This window comes from Euprymna scolopes, chromosome 35, assembly GCF_053919585.1.
Source record: "Euprymna scolopes isolate OS-2025 chromosome 35, ASM5391958v1, whole genome shotgun sequence".
Lineage (NCBI taxonomy): Eukaryota > Metazoa > Mollusca > Cephalopoda > Sepiida > Sepiolidae > Euprymna > Euprymna scolopes.
This window is the reverse complement of record NC_136516.1, coordinates 40,333,463-40,357,847: the sequence shown is the minus strand read 5'-3', so window position 1 is coordinate 40,357,847 and position 24,385 is coordinate 40,333,463. Positions and strand designations below refer to the sequence as shown.

The 24,385-nt window shown below is 34.8% G+C and overlaps 1 protein-coding gene across 1 annotated transcript in view; it reads right to left on the bottom strand.

Annotated features, from left to right (window-relative positions):
- LOC145259605 (snaclec aspercetin subunit alpha-like) overlaps nt 1–24,385 on the bottom strand; it is a 100,163-nt gene that overhangs the window by 64,133 nt on the left and 11,645 nt on the right. Inside the window, exon 3 of the mRNA XM_080117261.1 lies at nt 4,413–4,507. Coding sequence (XP_079973387.1) covers nt 4,413–4,507 — 95 coding nt within the window. The remainder of the gene's footprint in view (nt 1–4,412; nt 4,508–24,385) is intronic.

The window sequence follows — 24,385 nt, the reverse complement described above, 5'->3', positions numbered from 1 at the left end:
TTACGAAAATGAAAACAAACTGGAATCTTACGAAAATGAAAACAAACTGGAATCTTACGAAAATGAAAACAAACTGGAATCTTACGAAAATCAAAACAAACTGGAATCTTACGAAAATGAAAACAAACTGGAATCTTACGAAAATGAAAGAAACTGGAATCTTACGAAATGAAAACAAACTGGAATCTTACGAAAATGAAAAGAAACTGGAATCTTACGAAAATGAAAAGAAACTGGAATCTTACGAAAATGAAAAGAAACTGGAATCTTACGAAATGAAAACAAACTGGAATCTTACGAAAATGAAAACAAACTGGAATCTTACGAAAATGAAAACAAACTGGAATCTTACGAAAATGAAAAGAAACTGGAATCTTACGAAAATGAAAACAAACTGGAATCTTACGAAAATGAAAACAAACTGGAATCTTACGAAAATGAAAACAAACTGGAATCTTACGAAATGAAAACAAACTGGAATCTTACGAAAATGAAAACAAACTGGAATCTTACGAAATGAAAGAAACTGGAATCTTACGAAAATGAAAACAAACTGGAATCTTATGAAAATAAAGGAAACTGGAATCTTACGAAATAAAAAGAAACTGAAATCTTACGAGAATGAATACAAACTGGAATCTTACGAAAATGAAAAGAAACTGAAATCTTACGAACTGAAAAGAAACTGGAATCTAACGAAAATGAAAAGAAACTGGAATCTTACGAAAATGAAAAGAAACTGGAATCTTACGAAATGAAAAGAGACTGGAATCTTACGAACTGAAAAGAAACTGGAATCTAACGAAATGAAAACACACTGGAATCTTACGAAAATGAAAACAAACTAGAATCTTACGAAAATGAAAAGAAACTGGAATCTTACAAAAATGAAAACAAACTGGAATCTTACGAAATGAAAAGAAACTGGAATCTTACGAAAATGAAAACAAGCTGGAATCTTACGAAAATGAAAACAAACTGGAATCTTACGAAAATGAAAACAAACGGGAATCTTACGAAAATGAAAAGAAACTGGAATCTTACGAAAATGAAAACAAGCTGGAATCTTACGAAAATTAAAAGAAACTGGAATCTTACGAAAATGAAAACAAACTGGAATCTTACGAAAATGAAAAGAAACTGGAATCTTACGAAAATGAAAACAAACTGGAATCTTACGAAAATGAAAACAAGCTGGAATCTTACAAAAATGAAAACAAACTGGAATCTTACGAAAATGAAAACAAACTGGAATCTTACGAAAATGAAAAGAAACTGGAATCTTACGAAAATGAAAACAAACTGGAATCTTACGAAAATGAAAACAAACTGGAATCTTACGAAATGAAAGAAACTGGAATCTTACGAAATGAAAACAAACTGGAACCTTACGAAAATGAAAACAAACTGGAATCTTACGAAAATCAAAAGAAACTGGAATCTTACGAAATGAAAAGAAACTGGAATCTTACGAAAATGAAAACAAACTTGAATCTTACGAAATGAAAGAAACTGGAATCTTACGAAATGAAAACAAACTGGAACCTTACGAAAATGAAAAGAAACTGGAATCTTACGAAAATGAAAAGAAACTGGAATCTTACGAAATGAAAACAAACTGGAATCTTACGAAAATGAAAACAAACTGGAATCTTACGAAAATCAAAACAAACTGGAATCTTACGAAAATGAAAAGAAACTGGAATCTTACGAAAATGAAAACAAACTGGAATCTTACGAAATGAAAGAAACTGGAATCTTACGAAAATGAAAACAAACTGGAATCTTACGAAAATGAAAACAAACTGCAATCTTACGAAAATGAAAACAAACTGGAATCTTACGAAAATGAAAACAAACTGGAATCTTACGAAAATGAAAACAAACTGGAATCTTACGAAAATGAAAGAAACTGGAATCTTACGAAATGAAAACAAACTGGAATCTACCGAAAATGAAAAGAAACTGGAATCTTACGAAAATAAAAAGAAACTGGAATCTTACGAAAATGAAAAGAAACTGGAATCTTACGAAATGAAAACAAACTGGAATCTTACGAAAATGAAAACAAACTGGAATCTTACGAAAATGAAAACAAACTGGAATCTTACGAAAATGAAAACAAACTGGAATCTTACGAAAATGAAAACAAACTGGAATCTTACGAAAATGAAAACAAACTGGAATCTTACGAAAATGAAAACAAACTGGAATCTTACGAAAATGAAAAGAAACTGGAATCTTTCGAAAATGAAAAGAAACTGGAATCTTACGAAAATGAAAACAAACTGGAATCTTACGAAAATGAAAACAAACTGGAATCTTACGAAATGAAAACAAACTGGAATCTTACGAAAATGAAAAGAAACTGGAATCTTACGAAAATGAAAAGAAACTGGAATCTTACGAAAATGAAAAGAAACTGGAATCTTACGAAATGAAAGAAACTGGAATCTTACGAAAATGAATAGAAACTGGAATCTTACGAAAATGAAAACAAACTGGAATCTTACGAAAATGAAAACAAACTGGAATCTATCGAAAATGAAAAGAAACTGGAATCTTACGAAAATTAAAACAAACTGGAATCTTACGAAATGAAAACAAACTGGAATCTTACGAAAATGAAAAGAAACTGGAATCTTACGAAAATGAAAAGAAACTGGAATCTTACGAAAATGAAAACAAACTGAAATCTTACGAAAATGAATAGAAACTGGAATCTTACGAAAATGAAAACAAACTGGAATCTTACGAAAATGAAAAGAAACTGGAATCTTACGAAATGAAAACAAACTGGAATCTTACGAAAATGAAAAGAAACTGGAATCTTACGAAAATTAAAAAAAAAAGGAATCTTACGAAAATGAATACAAACTGGAATCTTACGAAATGAAAACAAACTGGAATCTTACGAAAATGAAAAGAAACTTGAATCTTACGAAAATGAAAACAAACTGGAATCTTACGAAAATGAAAAGAAACTGGAATCTTACGATATGAAAAGAAACTGGAATCTTACGAAAATGAAAACAAACTGGAATCTTACGAAATGAAAGAAACTGGAATCTTACGAAATAAAAACAAACTGGAATCTTACGAAAATGAAAAGAAACTGGAATCTTACGAAAATGAAAAGAAACTGGAATCTTACGAAAATGAAAACAAACTGGAATCTTACGAAATGAAAACAAACTGGAATCTTACGAAAATGAAAACAAACTTGAATCTTACGAAAATGAAAACAAACTGGAATCTTACGAAATGAAAGAAACTGGAATCTTACGAAAATGAAAACAAACTGGAATCTTATAAAAATGAAAGAAACTGGAATCTTACGAAAATGAAAACAAACTGGAATCTTACGAAAATGAAAGAAACTGAAATCTTACGAAATGAAAAGAAACTGGAATCTTATGAACATGAACAAACTGGAATCTTACGAAAATGAAAACAAACTGGAATCTTACGAAAATGAAAGAAACTGAAATCTTACGAAATGAAAACAAACTGGAATCTTACGAAAATGAAAACAAACTGGAATCTTACGAAAATGAAAGAAACTGGAATCTTACGAAAATGAAAACAAACTGGAATCTTACGATATGAAAAGAAACTGGAATCTTACGAAAATGAAAGGAAACTGGAATCTTACGAAAATGAAAACAAACTGGAATCTTATGAACATGAAAAAAACTTGAATCTTACGAAAATTAAAGGAAACTGGAATCTTACGAAATGAAAAGAAACTGGAATCTTACGAAAATTAAAGGAAATCGGAATCTTACGAAAATGAAAAGAAACTGGAATCTTATGAAAATGAAAAAAACTGGAATCTTACGAAATGAAAAGAAACAGGAATCTTACGAAAATTAAAGAAACTGGAATCTTACGAAAATGAAAAGAAACTGGAATCTTATGAACATGAAAAAAACTGGAATCTTAGGAAATGAAAAGAAACTGGAATCTTACGAAAATTAAAAGAAACTGGAATCTTACGAAAATTAAAAGAAACTGGAATCATATGAACATGAAAAAAACTGGAATCTTACGAAAATCTCTATCATTTCTGTAAATATAGTAGCAACTGGACTCATAAAAAACAATTTCAAAAACTACCTGGCAAATATACCTGGTTAAACAAGTGCAAGAGGATTCAAACTATAGCACTGAGAGTAACGGTTAGAATCTGGAAAAGATCTCTGGTTTCGACTATGTGAGATAGCAAGTGAATGTCTGGCACCCGGTAGGATATCCCATCTCCAGCTTGAACAAACTGATAAGAAAATTGATAAAAAAAACACACACACATATTGAAAGACTGGTATATGTAAATAGATAGAGAGAGAGAGATAGGTAAATAAAGACAGAGAGAGGAAGACAGAGAGAGGGAGAGATAATTCTAGCATTACCTGACAAGATGAATCAGCGTCGAGATATGTTCGCGTTGGAAAATAATTGAACTGGTAACACCAGTGAGTATATGTCTCCCATCCAAGGGGGCAGTCTACAAAGAAAAAGTAAAGGTGAGCAATATATATATATATATAGAGAGAGAGAGAGAGAGAGAGAGAGAGATTGATTGATAGATAGATAGATAGATATTGGCAGCATATTATTATTCAACCAAGTCTGATTGAACACGACAGAGATATCTTTTTTCCGATCTTCCTGGATATCTTTTCCATTTGCAAAGCGGTCTTTTTAATTTCAGCTGGCATGTTATATAAAATGACGCCAAAAGTTGTTGTTCAACCATATTCTTCTAAAGCGTTTTCTATCGGTTCATCCGATTATCATCAGGAGCGATTGTTGTTGTTTTCTGTTTCTTTTTCTTTTCCTTGGAGGCTTGGTGTATTTATAATATATATATATATATATATATATATATATATATATATATATATATATATATATATATACACATATGGAGATATATACATATATATGTATATATATACATATATGTATATATATACATATATAGATGTATATACATATATATATATAACAACTTCATTTGCTCACATAAAATTGATATACGAAAATATAAATTTAAGCGTAAACTTTAAGTATTTACTTCAAAAGTACTCAGTACGTAGGTAGAGATAGTTAGCCATATGTATTTTATAACTTACTATATATATATATATATATACTTACTATATATATATATGTATATATATATAGTAAGTATATATATATATATATATATAGTTAGCCATATGTATTTTATAACTTACTATATATATATATACTTACTATATATATATATATATATATATATATATATAAATATATATATATATATATATATATATATATACTCCTATATTTTTGCGTGTTGATATTACTACTAAAACTCCCTATTTTCTATTTATTTAAAAAGAAAATACAACGTTGTTATATCAGGGTCAGCTGCAAAAGATCAGATGAAATGTTTTTAGAAAAATAAAATGCAAAAGTGATCATAAATTTTGCCATGGATGAGATAAGCCATTTTTTAAAAATTCATAGATTAAGGAATAATCTTTAAAATTTATATTGCTTGTTGAGAAATAAAATGTCTCGCAATATCTTTTAATTTACGGAATTTAACTTTAAGTTTTCATTTATATATATATATATATATATATATTTATTATATAACATTTATTATATAAAGGAAAACAAGTTTCATACATCAAAATACTGTAAACGAATTAAAAAGCCAGCTAGATATCGAAGGTGTTCACATTATTGGCCATTGTGGTCCATGAACAGCTGACGATTGAATCGAAAACCTTCCTTATCAGTGCAATGAGTATGTTGACACATCTTCCTTCAATAGTGACTTTCTACTCATTTATTGTAGCTTGTTTGTTGTAAGGTTCTCAAAAATGGAGCTATTCGGGGAAGATAGGTTACATGTTAGTCGACGAGTGATGCTCGTTCGAGTCATGCTAATGTATGTGTAATTTTTGGAGACACAATGGGGCTTTTAAAAATCCAACCATTACTAAAGCACAATACGAAGCGGATGTCATACTTAAATGCTTTTAAGTGATTTAAACGATTTTAAACGACTTTAATCGTGTTTCCATTCAATTCATTACCTTATTTTTTATTATCTTTTCATCACTCGCCTGAGGACGACTTATACAGGTCGAAAACGATTGCGAATATGGAAATTTTTTTTTTACACTCGACCAGAATGTTTGGAAACAAGCTCGTCAAAAAAAAATGGATTGTAAGAGAAACAAACAGGAGTTGTCTCTGCTCTTCAATGAAACGTACACACACACATACATACATACATACATACACACACACACACACACACACACACACACACATATATATATATATATATATATATATATATATATATATATATATATATATATATATATATATGTGTGTGTGTGTGTGTGTGTATATATATATATATATATATATATATATATATATATATATATATATATATATATATATATATATAAACTTTGTCGACCCGGACCAAAATGTCTTCGTCAGGCAAAGCAAATCTTTATTGAGTCGCCTAACAAAAACCTTTTAGTCTTGACTGACCACTCGTCTGAAACATTAGCATGTCAGTGTAGCGGCTATGTAATGTTTGTCTATATGAATAAAAATTATATACCTTTCTCTTTTCTTATTTAGCACTCTTTATAACCTCGTTATTAATTCACGAGTTTCCCTTCTGAATACTTTTACCTTGGTACATATATATATATATATATATATATATATATATATATATATATATATATATATATATATATATATATATATATACAGATGCCGGCAATATTTTTTGGACACTTTAGTATTCGACTTTCCGAGTAACATAGAGTGACGAAATTCCTTCAATAGTATAGCATAAACATATAAAGACAATACCTGTAATAAAAATGGAAGAAAATCGATTAGGTAAGGAAAAATATTTAATTTTCATCATTTTTTACAAAATACACGCGACATTATTTTTCGGACATCGTTGAAAAACTGTTAATAGTCTGTAATATCACATTTCTTCTCAATAATGTTTATCAATCTCTCTTCATAATGATCAAACATATGCACAATTACATCTCTACGTGTGTCTATTTTTTTTTTACATCTAGTATTCGTTCCCATAGTTGAGCCTCTTTCGTTATTTCAGGTCCATCATAGACAAGTTGCGCTAACATTTCCCAAATATTTTCTATTAAATTTAGATCTGGGCGTTTTGCAGGCCATTCCAAAGTAGTCATAATCAATTTAGCCATCTATTCTTTCATGAGTTTTGACACGTGGATGTTGCAATGATGCTACAATTGTCTTGCTGTAGAACGAAATCATTCTCCCTCTCTCTCCTTATTCTTGGTAGCGCTTTCTGTTAACTGCTCCTATTTACAATGCCTCCCCACGGGAAAGAGTTATACACTAGAGTCGTTTTTTAATGTGGAGAAAAGGAACATAAATAAAAATTGTCTCAGTCGTCAAGGATTTCTCCTCCACTGACAGAGAACAAGAAATTGAAGTGTAGCATCTGAAGAACAGATATTACACTTTGAGGTATTTATTTGCTCCCCCACTGAGCAAATTAGGCACAAGGCCGATTTTTAAAGTGAGGAGTGAAGGGGAAATGGGGACCAACTCCCCGGGGAGTAGGGGAGCTGGATAGTGACAATTAGTATGAAGGGTTGCCCCTACATTGACCAAGGTCTTAAATGTGGGGTCGCCCCCACATATGGTCTTTGCTTGCAGTATCTGTCGGAACAGATGGTATTTATTTGCTCCCCCACCGAGCAAATTAGGCACAAGGCCGATTTTTAATGTGAGGAGTGAAGGGAGGGGGAAGGGGAAAAGGGGACCAGCTCCCGAGAGGCAGGAAATGGGAGCTGGTTAAAGGTCAGACATGTGGGGTTGCCCCCACATCTGGTCTTTGCTAGTCATAGCTAGTCATAGCTTGCAGTATCTGTCGGAACAGATGGTATTTATTTGCTCCCCCACCGAGCAAATTAGGCACAAGGCCAATTTTTAATGTGAGGAGTGAAGGGAGGGGGAAGGGAAAAAGGGGACCAGCTCCCGAGAGGTGGGAAATGGGAGCTGGTTAATGGTCAGGCATGTGGGGTTGCCCCCACATCTGGTCTTTGCTAGTAATAGCTAGTCATAGCTTGCAGTATCTGTCGGAACAGATGGTGTTTATTTGCTCCCCCACCGAGCAAATTAGGCACAAGGCCGATTTTTAATGTGAGGAGTGAAGGGAGGGGGAAGGGAAAAAGGGGACCAGCTCCCGAGAGGTGGGAAATGGGAGCTGGTTAAAGGTCAGGCATGTGGGGTTGCCCCCACATCTGGTCTTTGCTAGCCATAGCTTGCAGTATCTGCCGGAACAGATGGTATTTATTTGCTCCCCCACTGAGCAAATTAGGCACAAGGCTGTTTTTAATGTGAGGTAAAAACCAGCTCCCCTAAAAGTAGGCAAAAAGGGGGCACTCTGGTTACCAAAAATAATAATTGTCCCAGTATAGAGGGTTTCCCCTCCATTGACTGGTACAAATTATCTTAAGTGCAGTATCTGCCGGAACAGATGGTATTTATTTGCTCCCCCACTGAGCAAATTAGGCACAAGGCCGTTTTAAATGTGAGGTAAAAACCAGCTCCCCTAAAAGTAGGCAAAAAGGGGGCACTCTGGTTACCAAAAATAATAATTGTCCCAGTATAGAGGGCTTCCCCTCCATTGACTGGCACAAACCATCCTAAGTGCAGCATCTGCCGGAACAGATACTACACTTTGATCTTGATCCGAAGGCCAAGGAAGTTTCCAGCAATAGTGATGGTTTTCGGTGCTGTTAGCAGTGAAGGACACATCATTTTTTTTCTGCAGGGGCTTAAAGTCAATGAAAATGCTTATGTCGGGACTCTTCAAACCATTGTTAAGCCTCGAATAGACAATGTAGCTAACGTCTTCCAACAAGATTCATCATCATCCCATAAATCTCAGATTTGAATGGTCGAGGTAATGTCACATCAAACTTATGCCCCCCTAACTCAGCTTCCTTAATCCTTTGGATTATTACGTGTGGGGCGTCGTTGAAAAAGGAAGTTAGTAAGCATCTCTATAACACCAAATCCTCCCTAATAGAAGCAATAGCCCGAGCAATGGAAGACATGAATAAAGACCACCTGATCAAAGCTTGGAGTAGCTTTCGAACTCAAATTAAGTCGCTGATAGAAGTCAAAATGAGGATATATATAGGGAATAAAACGTAGATTAATATTATATTATTTTTTTTACAAGAAATTGTAAATTTTAATGATTTATCAGTTTTATTTTGTTTGATTTTTTAATATGTATATATATATATATATATATATATATATATATATCGCAAAAATGGTAATTAATAAGAACCTGAAGAAAGTGCTCAATACTATTGCAGAGCAAATATATATATTTTTATTACCTTTTATTTGCTTAGTTACACATGTTTCAGTTACGGAATTGTATCAACGATCCAGTAACTTCCTCAGATTTTACAGAAAATGTAAAGTCTGATGAAATTACTGGATCGTTGATACGATTCAGTAACCGAAACATGTGTAACTAAATAGATAAAACGGTAATTATATATATATATATATATATATATATATATATATATATATATATATATATATATAAGGTTACAGACACGACAAAGTCATATATTTGTGTACACAGATTTATTTGTTGCTATAACTAAAAGCTATAATTAGGGGTTATATACTCTTAATAGGAAAAAGCTCTAACTGGGGGTATATAAATATTTCTAAATATATACATATGTGTGTGTGTCTGTGTGCGCACGCGCGTTTAAGGCAATGAAGACAGATAAGTGAATGAATTTTCTTAAATACTGGAGGGGTACATTTCCCTTATACTGCATGCCGTATACTATATATATAGGAACGCCACCGGGCTCTAGGTACAGTTTTTTTTGCATATAGTATATCGTGACATGCACTAAAAGTTACCCTCATCAAAATTCACACTAGCTAATATAATCGCTGCTAATTGGCGTACGATCTCTACTATATAACTTAGTTCGGTAATAGAAATGGCGACTATATTTGGTAGACTGTTGTACAAACAACAACGGCGAGTTATTTTTTCACTGCAAAAGAATTCGTTGATCAAGATAATGTCGGAAACATATTCCTTCCTTTCCCCCTCTTTCTTTTAAGACGAATTAATAAAATATAATCATATTAAGGAGAAAACTTTTTCTCTTCCTGCTTGCATTTTTAATACATAAGAAATGAAAACAAAATGGCCGACAGAGTTACTGAATAAGTTTGTTTTGTATCTACAAAAAGACATATTTTTTTCTTATCTTGAAGAAAATTAAATTGAATTACTTCGGTTTTGTTTTCTTCTTTTTTTTTTAATCTACAACATTGAATAAATAATCTTAAACGTTGACAAATATATTTTTATAAAATCTGCGGTACCTCTCTGAAGGAAGAAGACGTCGTCGTAGATGTATTTCACAACACAGACATAAATAACACCTTCAAAAGACCCATATACATCTTTATAGAAAAAGTAAATTAGATTTGCCCCTATTTTAATTACTATTATACTTTGTACACAAAAGTATTATATAGAAATATGTCATATTTTGAGGTTTTATCATGAGCATTTTCGAAAAAATATCCGTCAGGTTCATTTGTCTAACATTTTCTACATGTTAATATTTTAATGACTATTATAATGTGTGTTGAGTACCCTTCTTTATGGTAGTGTGTCCTTGACTTTGTACTTACACCAAGAAAGAAGACTGAATGCTTTCCACACGCGCAACCTCAGACGTCTTTTAGGCATCTGGTGCCAGGATAGAATCACAAACATAGTTGTCTTGTCCCAGGCTGGCATACCAAGCATGTTTGCCATTCTAACTCAGAGATGCTTGTGTTGGCTCGGTCATGTGTGTAGATTGGAAGCTAGTCGTATCTCAAAGGGCATCCTGTATGGTGAACCCGTCTTTGGAACAGAGACCTGAAGACTTGTGCCATTAAACCACAAGACCGCAAGTCGGGTACGTCCGATCGCACAGCCTGGCGAGAAAAGGTCAAGGACGACATCAAATTAGCAGAAAAGAAGAGAGAAAGACAATGTGAAGAAAAAGGAACCCACAGATGAGAGAGGATACAGACCTCCTGCCACCTCCACTATGCCTACCTAATTTTACCTGCAGCAATTGCCAACATAGCTGCCAATCTAAAACTGGACTATTTAGCCATAAGAGACGTTCTAGTGAACCAAATTAGGTGCAGAATGCCATTGTCTCAACCGAATGAGTTTATATCTTTTTTTAAACAAAAAAAAAGAGTCAAATTTTACTTCGAATTCATTTTAGAAAACAGTCTTTGTTTTGATATAAACGTATAATTCTGTTTGTCAATTCGAATTTAATAAAAATCCTCTAAAAATGAATGCAACAATATCCAGAGGGTCGACAGGCGAATTATCTAGTTAAATATTAGTTCGAATTTATAACAGAAACCAGACTTTTTACAGATATTGACGTAGAAACTTCCAAAGCGGTGGAGAAAATTTCCTTCCTCCTCTTTTCCTATACAACATTTCCAGCGGCTAAGCAGTATGGTGTAAGGTAGACCTATCTTCAAACGCCCTCTTTCAGAGCATTACATTCGACTTTTACTAAGTAGAATACTTAGTTGTTGTTTTTTGGGGGGGGTTCTCATGTCCCATATGTATGTGTGATAGTGCACGATGTCTCTTGTATACATGGGAGCTTTACACTATCCCTGCAGCAGAACCACAGGTAAAACAATTCTTGGCTCGGTGTTGCCACAGGTAAAACAATTCTTGGCTCGGTGTTGCCACAAACACCAAAACATGAAAAACGTCAATTACAAATAATCCAAACCATGGGACCCAGAAGAAAGTTCTGGGTGTCATGATTGGCAGATGCTCCTTCGGTAGCCAGCATGGGGGACGCGGTCGTCATTCTGCGAATGTTGGACAACTTTCTAGTTTCAGAAACTCAAATAACATGGACGCTGAACAGGTAAGTATAACCTCTAATTTCAGGGAACAAAATGATACCGAACAAACACAGCACAGCCATGATAACCATCAAAAGGAAAAAAAACGAAGAAAGAAATGGACAACAAAAGAGAATAGACTCGTCATGGAATGCTACTATAGAAGCCATCCTGAATATAGATATGGACGTTATCAGAAACGAATGAAAGAACTATGGGACCTATCCAGTGACTTCCATGCGACAGAACAAAGAATTGCGGACCAAGCAAGACTGATACTCAAGAAAGGTTGGCTCTCTAAACTAAAACTAACAGAAATTCAGCGAAAAATAAATGATGAAACTGAACAAGAAGCATCCCCCAACGGAACCGAACGTAGAGCAACACCACAAGTTGACGCCCCACAAGTAAAAACACCAAAGGCCGAGGACCAACAAAGAACGAAGTCTACAAATATGGAAACCGAGAACAATGAAACAGAACTAACCGAGAATGAAGAAAATGAAATAAATAAAATAATATAGCTGATGAACGAGGAAAAACAAAGCTCCTATAGTTAAGGAACCAAGAGCAGAAGAAATTAAACACAGAAACAGAGAACGGTGACAAACTCCTCCCACACATCCCAACAAATACAATCACAGACTTAAACAACCTGATTTATGCAGGCGCCAAAATGTTAAGCATGGAACTCAAATCAGAAAAACAACCGGGGACAAGCGGGCCGACAAAACCTGGATGGGAAATAACATTAGAAACCCAAATACGCAAACATAAAAACGAAACAAAAATGGTCAACAGGAAGAAAGCAATGTGGAGAAAACGGAATATTGGAAATGTAACTGACAGGGAGAGGCTAAACAAGAAACATGATGAACTGGACCAAAAAATAAAAGCAAAAGAAGCGAGATTGAGACGATATAGATATAAATCTGAACAAGGCAAACAAAACAGAACATTTGAAACTAATGAAAGCCAATTCTACCAAAATGTGAACGGAGGAAAAACAAAAACAGAACAACCAAATCTGACAGAAACAAAACTCTACTGGAGTAATACATGGGAAGAGCGACGAGATAACAATAGAAATGCCGAATGGCTGAAAGACATAAAAGAAGAGTTACAATAAATAGAAGAAGGAACAGTGAATGAAATCAGCAAGAAAACCCTAAAGAAAACCATAAGAAAAATGGCAAACTGGAGAGCACCAGGGCACGACGGGATACGTGCATACTGGTTCAAAAAATTCACAACCTTACACGAAAGACTAGTCCAAAACCTGAGAAGATGTACAGAGGAAGCAAGCGTACCAGACTGGATGACAAAAGGTAGAACCACACTGCTACAGAAGGACACGGAGAAAGGAACCGTCCTTAGCAACTGTAGGCAAATCACGTGCTTACCAACTATGTGGAAGATACTGAAAGCACAACTGAGGGAACAAATCTTTCACTCCCTGAATAACCGTGGACTCATCCACGAGGAGCAGAAAGGATGCCAAAAAAGAAAAAGAGGAACACATGACCTGTAATATATAGATCAAAAGATCCTAAAGAAGGTAAAAAGGAGGAGAAAGAATTTAGCCATGGCATGGATCGACTACAAAAAAGCGTACGACAGGATCCCCTAATCATGAATAATAAAATGCTTAAAAATGTATAAAATACCAAGCAGGATCACCAACATAATAGAAAATGCGATGAAAACATGGAGACTGGAATTGACAGCTGATGAACAACACATAACAGAAATTAACATACAAAGAGGCATCTTCCAAGGAGACTCACTATCACCACTAGTGTTCATCATAGCCATGATGCCCTTGAACAGTATTCTGAGAAAGTGCCAAGCTGGATACAAGTTCTCCAATACAGAAGAAAAAATGAACCACCTGATGTACATGGACGATCTGAAACTTTTTGCAAGGACCGAAAAGGAGCTAGAGACACTAATTAACACTACCAGGATCTTCAGCCAAGATATCCAAATGGAATTTGGAATGAAAAAGTGCGCACAACTAGTTATAAGAAAGGGAGAACTGGAAACGACAGAAGGCATGGAACTACCCAAGCAAACAGAAATGAGGGCACTAGAAGAACAAGACAACTATAAATACTTGGGAATTCTGGAAGTGGACACCATCAGAGCAACAGAAATGAAAGAGAAAATTAGAAAGGAATATCTCAGGAGAACAAGAAAACTCCTGGAAACGAAATTATATAGCAGAAGCCTAAGAAAATGTATAAATGCATGGGCAGTATTACTAGTAAGATACTCTGGACCGTTTATAGGGTGGACAAAAGAAGAACTGAGATAACTCGACCAGAAAACCAGGAAACTCATGACCATGCATAATGCACTACACCCAAAGGACGATATTGACAAACTCTACGTGAAAAGGAAAGACGGTGGGAGAGGACTGATCTGTATAGAAGACTATGTGAAGGACACAAAAAATGAACTAGAAAAATACATAATGCAAAACAATGAAATGATAATTATGGCAGCGAGAGACACTGAAAAAAAAACAGAAAACAGAGAGACAAACGACAAAACGAGAAAAGAGAAATGGGAAGAGAAACAACTCCACGGAAGATTCATAAGAATGACAAAAGATGAGAATAACGAAAACACCTGGACATGAATGCGAAAAGGACATAAAAACCGAGAAACTGAATCTCTAATAACTACAGCACAAGATAACTCGATAAGAACCAACCATATCAAAGCAAGGATCGATAAAACACAAGAAAACAGCAAATGCAGACTCTGTGGAAAAAGAGACGAGACGATAAACCATATAGTAAGTGAATGCAGCAAACTGGCCCAAACGGAATACAAAAACAGGCATGACCAAGGTGGGAGGGTGGTACACTGGGAATTGTGCAAACGACTGCATTTTGAGCGTATAGATAAATGGTACAAGCATAAACCCGCAACAGCACTCGAAAACGAGAACCACAAAATCCTATGGGACATGGGCATACAGACGGACAAACCCATCCAAGCAAGAAAACCAGATGTCGTAATAATTAACAAGAAAGAAAAATCCTGTCAAATCATAGACTTTGCTGTCCTAGCTGACCACAGGGTGAGTATGAAAGAAAAGGAGAAACGAAGCAAATACACAGAGCTGGCCAGAGAGTTAAAAGGGATTTGGATGATGAAAAAAATCAAAATAGTACCGATAATAGTAGGAGCACTAGGAACAATTCCGAAAAGCTAAGAAAAAAAATGTCAGAAATTGGAACCAGAGGAATAACTGCAAAAGTACAACGACTAACGATAATGAAAACGACTGAACTATTAAGGAAAACCCTTGAATGCGGAGAATAATACAAGAAGACAATATAACGAATAAGCGTTACAGCGAATGAAGAACATCGAAGCTCCATATCTACACCCCCATCATGCAATCCCTGATTGTTTCATCACCGCCCCCCCCCAATAAAAAGTGATACCAAAGGGCCGAGAAGGGTCCAGAAGGACTGAAAGACCGAGGAGCGAGCGCTAACCAGACCTCGGCTGGACAAGAGCAAAGAGATCTGGGACCTTGGAATTCCTGTATAAACCAATGGCCACTACCAGCAAGAAATCAATGGTAAGCGGCTGTTGCGATGATGCAAATTAATTTGCAAATGCTATCGAAGGAGGTGGAGAGAGCTGGACGTCTGGGGAGACTTGTCACTCAGCTTCCAGAGAACACCACAGGTGCCCAATCAGATCGTGTGTTGACTTGTGTGAAAGCTCCATGTGAGCCAATAATAATAATAATAATAATAATAATAATAATAATAATAATAATAATAATAATAATAATCTATATATTAATACGATAGCGCCTGCGTGTCACTCTTACATCAGGGTCGTTTGATTGTTATGTTCTATTTTTTGTCATAAATGATTTTACCAAAAATTCTTCATAAGTTTTGGCTTCGGTTTCGACTATAGCTGATGGCACTTAAATCATCTATTTTTTTATAAATTATAAATAATTTTATCAAAAACTCGTCATAGGTTTTGGTTTCGGTTTCCATTATGGCTGAAGGAACTCAGGGTTTATATATGTATACATTTTTTCATAAGTTTTTATTTCGATTCCGATTCAAGCTAATGCACCCAAGTCATCTTGATATATTTTTCATTTTTGAATCGCAATTTTATAACATAACATATAAAAATCGATAGATTTAAACAAAAGAGCTACAATAATATCAGAGCGTCTCCATTTATACTGAACATCTACAGAATGCCAACATCAATATATTACATATTACAATATATTACATATGGAATTTCCACATAATAATAATAATAATAATAATAATAATAATAATAATAATAATAATAATAATAATGATGATGATGATGATGATGATGATGATGATGATGATGATGATTGGAAAGGAATACCTCAGGAGAATAAGTAAAACTGGTGGAAAATAAATTATACAGCAGAAACCTAATAAAAGGCATAAATACATGGGCAGTGTCATTAGTAAGATACTCTGGACCGTTCATAGGGTGGACTAAAGAAGAACTGAGACAGCTCGATCAGAAGACCAGGTAACTAATGACCATGCTCAACCCACTACATCTGAAGGACGATGTTGACCGACTTTATGTGAAAAGGAAAGACGGCGGGAGGGGACTAGTCTGCATAGAAAACTGTGTGATTTACACAAAAAAAAAGAACTAGAAAAATATATAATGCCAAATACTCAAAGAATAATCATGGCAGCGAGAGACACGGAAAAAACCAATAAAACAGAAAACAGAGAAACAAAGGATAAAACAAGAAACGAAAAACGGGAAGAGAAACAACTACACGGAAGATTTCATAAGAATGGCAAAAAATGAGATTAACGAAAACACGTGGACATGGACGCGAAAAGGACACGTAAACCGAAAAACTGAATCCTAGTAACTGCAGCACAATATAATAACCAACCACATCAAAGAAAAGGTCAACAAAATACAAGAAAACAGCAAATGCAGACTCTGCGGACAAAGAGACGAAACGATAAACGATATAGTAAGTGATACAGCAAACTGGCCCAAAAGTAATATAAGAACAGACATGACCAAGTGGGAAGGGCGGCACACTGGGAATTATGCAAACAACTGCATCTCGAACACACAGACAAGTGGTACAAACATAAGCCCGCAGCAGTACTTGAAAACGAGAATTACAAAATCCTATGGAACATGGAGATACATGATAAAGAAGACCGGGTATCGTAATAATTAACAAAAAAGAAAACTCCTGTCAAATCATAGACTTTGCTGTTTCAGCCGACCACAGGGTGAATATCAAAGAAAAGGGGGAAACGGAGAAAATTCACAGAGCTAGCCAAAGAGCTGAACGGGATATGGAAGGTGAAGAGAATCAAAAATAATAGCTATAATTGTAGGAGCACTCGGAGCAACCCCGAAAAACTTTGAAAAAGGAGTGGGAGAAATTGGAATCAGATGAATGACTGGAAAAATACAATAAAACAGCTGAAATATCAAGAAAACCCTTTGAATGTGGAAACTAACACACAGGAGCAACAAGTGCGGACAAGACAAACTGATGCAGAGGCAAAACATGAAACGCCACATGGAACCAAGTACATTGAAGCCGCATATCTGTAAGTTCTCTAACCCCACCCCATTACCACATTACTGACCGCCCAACCTCTCCCCCAAAAAAGTGAGACCAAACAGCCAAGTAGAGTCAAGAAGGAAGGAAAGACCGAGGAAATAGCACTGACCAGATCTCCGCTGGATAAGTGCGAAAAAAACTGGGACCTTGGGGAGGCTTATTGCCACTCGAGTTCCAGTGAAGACCAATAGCCGCTGCCAACGAGAAATCAATGGCAAGCAGCTGTTGCGATAATGCAAATTTATTCGCAAATACTACCGAGAGAGGTGGAGAGTACTGGAAATCCGGGGAGACTTATTGTCACTCAGCTTCCATGGAACACCACAGGCTTTTTCAAGGAGAGATCTTTGACAACCTGCGTGAAAGCTCCTTGTTAGCCAATAATAATACAGAGAAAGAAGAGGAAAAAACGAAGGTGGAAGAAGAAAGAGGCGAAAATCATTCGTGTTAGTTTATCTCCATTCCCTTTTCTGTCTCGCGTCAAACGTTAACCGAACACACGCACGTATAATAACGACGCAGCTTGACGTTTTCGCGTCTGTTAGCTCATCACCCCCTCTCTCTCTCTCTCTCTCTCTCTCTCTCTCTCTCTCTCTCTCTCTCTCTCTCCTAATTTTACCCGAACACACTTACACAGACATTTACGGAGAAATTGATTGCAAAAAGTCCGTGATAGTTATTTATTACACGATAAGCATTTGTTCAAATCGTGCATTTTTTCTGATGTGTTTTTCTGTTAGATTTATCACAATTTTGGTAACTGTTAGTGAATAAGCAGGTTGAAACAGGGGGGGGGGCTATGTGTAATAAATAATGGAATGTTACCGTTATGATTTTTTTTTTTTTTAGGTGAGGCTTGATTATTTGTATGATTATTTGGATTCTTCGGACTACTGTTCTCATCTTGAGTGTTATTTTGAAAACGTTTCAGTCAATATCAAACCGCCGAGGTGTATCTTGTCGAACTCGGGAATCTTTATGTCGAACTTGAGAATCTTCACCAAATTTCGTCCGGAAGGTTTTATTTAATCCACAAGGAATTAACATGCTCTCGTTCTGTCAGCCATAATTAAGTAGAAGTCTTAAATAATTCACAATTGTGTTTTTATGTCGCCCACACTGAGGAGTGCACCTTCGATCTCTATGAATGTAACTTTTTTAATTGAATTTTACCAACTACTCTATCCATCGCGCCATGGGTCGGAATAATCTAAATAATAGTAATGTAATGGTTGTTTTCGAAGAACTAAATGTGAACGGATGTTATGCGTAAAGGGATTCTGTTAGTGTTCGGCGAAAAAAATGCAATTTTCGTTTGAAGTTGAAGCATATCTGAAAGGAGCATTGATTATGTATGTAGGAAATGTGGTTTCGATAAGTTAATTACAGCAAAGTACAAATAAAATATTGACGGCTGTTTTTTTTCTGATTAGTGACTACGAAGAAATACATTTCTCCCAGTGAACGCTGGAAGAGTGAAATTACATAATAAAGACTAAGTAAGGTAGCTTCCTAACTCGTATAAAAGTATAAATTGTTTGAGAGAATAACTTTGCGCAGAAATATTGTAAGAATTTACGAAGTCGATGGTATGCGTCTGAACATTTCCGAAAACAAGCACCAAGTAGTGGCAACGAGTGTCGTCGTAATGAAATTATATATGGCGTCTGTGCTTATATTTCAATAATGTGTTTTAGGTAAGAGTAATATATATAGGGTTTTTTAGGGGGGAAGAAATCCGGCAGATTGCTCAATTATAAGGGAAATCCGAAAATAAGAGCGTATTCATATTATTTATATATATTGTTTTGTTAACAGAAAGTTTTTAGATGAGACAAGTCATTGGTACCGTCGGTTTCAAACACGACAAATAAATATATATATATATATATATATATATATATATATATATATATATATATTGATAGATTAAATATGTGCTGATCAGAGAATGAAGGCTAGCCAAATTTATTTTTATCCAAAAGGTTTTAAAAATTCGTGGCAACATTACTCCTTTTTCGGACGTATATCTTCTGCAGCAGTAGAATGATGCAACCATTTTTCCAGCGACTTTGGCAACAGATTTGATGCAAATCTTACAAGCAGGGCTTTGGCGTTGGTGTTGACTAGACAGGAGCTTGATTTAAGACGCATCAAAATTATACAGTCACTTTTAACTGCATTTCACCACGTGCTCAATATAAGAGGAGAGAAACTTAAAGAGATCTTTGTCGTTGCCGGCTTTTGAAGTGTTGACATAAACGGTGGTGTCATCTTCGACGAAGGAACTTAGAATTTGATGTAGGAGATCATTGCCGAAAAAAAAAGCGGCTCCAAGATAGATCATGGCTTCCCATCGACGCCTACCTTGTATAAACCTATGAGAAAGAAAGGATTCGATGGTTGGGATGTTGTGACAAACCTATGAAATGTCTTTGATATGTCAAGAGTTATTGCTTTACAGAGGAAACCCCGATTAACTTATTGTTGTGGGGTACAAATCACCCCTATTTGAGAACTAAGTGGAATCAACCAGTCCTAGGAATGCCACTGGTTTCAGAGACTATATGGAGACATTCATACCATGTTTAACCACATGCTACGAACCCGTTCCTCTCATACCACTTTAGTGGCTCCTGTACTCTTTATGATAAATACATATTATATTTTATACACTTTACATTACTTGTGGTTCTTCCATTTGTAACCCCTAGCACGGGCCTACAACACTTATACTATGCGAAATTACAATCAGTACATCAGCTGTAGGTATCGCAGGATGGAAACCATATTGCTTGTCATAAAGTAGATTGGTGTTATTATGGTTGTACATTGGTATGTATATATATATATATATATATATATATGTATATGTGTGCGTGTGTATTATGTGTGGGTCAGTATATATATATATATATATATATATATATATATATATATATATATATATATATATATATATATATATATATAAAACTTAATTTTCTGTTGGATTTTACTTTTTTCTTTTTGTAAAAATGGAAAAATATAATGTATATCCCATATGTCTCATGAACGTTTTCGATTTTGCTTCGAATTATCAGCAGGTTTAAAAAGTAGATGAACAAATATCTGGCGAAAGAAGAGAATTCCGAGAGTTAACTGCGAAACAAGCATGTGAAATCTGTCAGACACGAAGAGAACGTTCTCACACAGGCTCAGAAAAGACGGCAACAACGCCAGATTTAGCGTCGCATGAAAAAAAAATATTTATTTAATGGAAATCGCTCCAGACAAGGCATGAAGCCACTTTATGTAAGAAGCTAAAAATACAAGATGACAATAAAAAAAATGAACTATAGATAAGTTCTGACAGATTTTTACCTAAAAACTTCGCTTCTAGTATGCGTGGACTAGAAGAAGCGAGGCATTAAGCAGCTTAATATATTGTTACTAGCTTCATACATAATGTTATATATATATATATATATATATATATATATATATATATATATATATATATATAACCTAGCTCTACCTATGTATTGAGCACTGTTGTAGTAAATACTGAAAATTTACGCATAAAATGATATTTTCGTATATTAATTTATGTGATTAAAAGAAGTAGCTATATATATAGATTTATTAATTATTAAATTTTACCTGTCGCCCGTCGTTTCCCGGTTGTAAAATATGTTTAAATATGATATTTGAATGTTTACAAATTTCGTACTTCTTGTGATCGAGGAAATTTTCTATTAATTTTTAAATTGTGCCTGTCGCCCAACGTTGTGCAGTGTTAAAATACGCTTAAATATGATATTTTAATTTGTGCGGATTCCGAAATGCATTATTATAGAGCCAACTCTCTATGTATTATTGTTTTTTATTTTTCGCTGTCTAGCATTGCCCGGTTGTAAAATACGCTTAAATATGATATTTTAATTATGTTAATTTTGTATTTAATATTATAGAACCAATTATCTATTGATAATTAAATTATAGTAGGGATCTAATTTTTTTTTTTTTAATGACTTGGGTGCCTTAAGCTAAAATCGAAACCGAAACATTTAGCTCTCTAACGGAAGTCGCAATTGTTTGCCCTAAGGATACATGGTTATATAAACCTTACAAATTATTGCAATATATTGCCTATAAATGTATACTTGCGCATGCGTAAAGAATATGTATTAAGTCAACTTAAGCCTTCCAAATTTGGAATGTTCAATTTGACACCTAAGCTGCTTTCTTTCCGACGAAAAAATAAATCCAAATTGTTCCCTAGGTCCGAATATCCCATATATCAAGTATTTAATCTATAGACCAAAAATCGACAGCATTGTTTGGTAGGGACCGTCCGCACATAAACACACTCGCGTGCGCGCAGACAAGTTCACTTTTATAATATGCTAGCAGTAAGACTCGACGTTGCCCGGGATTGGATGATTATCAACCAAGACTTTATACTTCCATATTTTTATTAGCATCGAAATCGGTGAAATTGCCCATTTTTCAATCAAATCGATTGATTGCCTACTCTAGTTGGGGACCCATCGCGGTGCACCAGAAAAGAAGCTTCACATTACTAAGCCAGTGACTTATTTCACAATACATTGTAGTCTCTCCTATATTGCACTGTAGAGAACCTGCTGTTGATTTTATAAAAATTGTTTTATATATAATGGCTTGAGTTAGTTTAAAATGTAAAAATCAAGTATTATGTTATAATTGTGCTATAAACAGAAACATTCATTTCGAACACGTCTCTGTCATATTAAAGAATCTATTGTTAATTTTATATGCCTGGCCTTACTGCTTGTGCGATGAAAACGGCTTGAATAAAAATTTAAAATAAAAAGTCAAGCATTATGCTTTAATTGTGCTTGAAACAGAAACATTCATTTCAAACGCGCCCTTGTCATATCAAAGAACCTACTGTAGACTTTATATGTCAGGCCTTTCGGCTTGTTTGATAATAAAACTTCTCAAATGCACTTGTGATGTTGCGCTGTATAAGTTGTTAACTTTGGTAAAAAAAAAAAATCACCTGTTCCCACATTCATCGGATTTTTTAGATTATCAGTTATCGATACTTATCGGAGACATTCTGTTACAAAACCTATCTAAGAACACTGCCAGGCACATAATTTATCTTCTTGTGAAATTTAATAAAAATCGGCCCGGCTGTTTTGGAGTCCATACCCTCTCACGCACATAGACCAAGTTCTTTTCATATAACAGTACCTATTTACTGTGCCTCCCCACGGGACAGAGTTAGACACCAGGGTCGTTTTTTAACGTGGAGAAAAGGTACAAAAATAAAAATTGTCTCAGTCGTGAAGGATTTCTCCCCCACCGAAAGAGAACAAGAAATAGAAGTGCAGCATCTGAAGAACAGATACTACACTTTGATCTTGACCAAAAACAGTAGATATATAGATGGATCGATACAGATACGTAGAGATACCGATAAAGATAACTCCATTTAATCTACGCGTTTATCAATGTTAATTGTATTTCAACACTATGCGTGACGTCATGTTTCTGAATAGTTTAGATGAAGATAATAATTTTTATTATTTTTATTATTCGCATCGGTCTACTGTTCTCATCTTAAGTGTTATTCTCTCAACATTTCAGCCGAAGGGCCCGTAGCGTAACTGATATATTACTGAGTAAAATTTAGAAGCTATATTCTTCTACCTGGTCATGGCTGACGGAACGAGAGCATGCTACACCCGCTGGGAAGCAGCCAGGTTGTATTGTGTTACATAGACTGGTAGTTCTTGGAAAGAAAATCTGCTCGTGGGAGTTGTTTAGCTACACTGAGGAAGAAAGGCAAATTATTTACACTGGTTATAACTAGACGAGTTTTTGGTGTGAATGTTTTATGGAAAGAATAACGATTGAGCAGAGAAAGACTAACACCGTCTCTTCTCTGAAAAGTAGCTGACTAAGCAGCACATCCCTAAATGCGTCTGATTTAATTCCCTATGAACTCCGAAACGACTGGGCTGATTTTTATGAATCTTTACACGAAGGTACTTCATGTTTCTGGCAGTGCTCTTAGGCAGGTTTTGTATCGGAATGTCTCTGATAAGTCTCGATACTGGATAATCGAAATAATTCGATGACAGAAGGAACGGGCGATTTTAATTAAAGTTATCCAAAGACGCATCTTAGGACGCATCTCACTCAAATACTTGGATGTATCTACAGTGACGACATTTAGAACGTAACTGTGACAGACAATTTGGCGGGGGATGCGTTTATGTAATCTGCGCGCTTAACGATAAAAGTGAGAGCTCAAAAATCAACGTCAATGACAAACAAAGAGTCCAGCAGACTGACAAAGACAGAAAGAGTATACGCATGAGAGAGAGAGAGAGAGAGAGAGAGAGAGAGAGAGAGAGATAGAGAAGTGGAGAGAGAGGAGGGAGAGAGAAAGAGAGAAAAAGGGGAATATAATAAATACAATTTCCCAATAAACTTTGGAAAAAAAAATGTAAACAATTTTTGGGTTTTATTTAATTTATGCATTTTATTCTATTTTTTATTTTTTATTTTTTTATTTATTTGGATTTCAATAAATTTGATAATGAAATGCGAAGCTTCTTCTGAAATAATTTCTTTTAGGAAATCTTCAAAGATATAAAAAAAAAAATGACAGATCAATTTTTTACCTGACACCTCATTAATCATAGTTGAATTCCATATAAC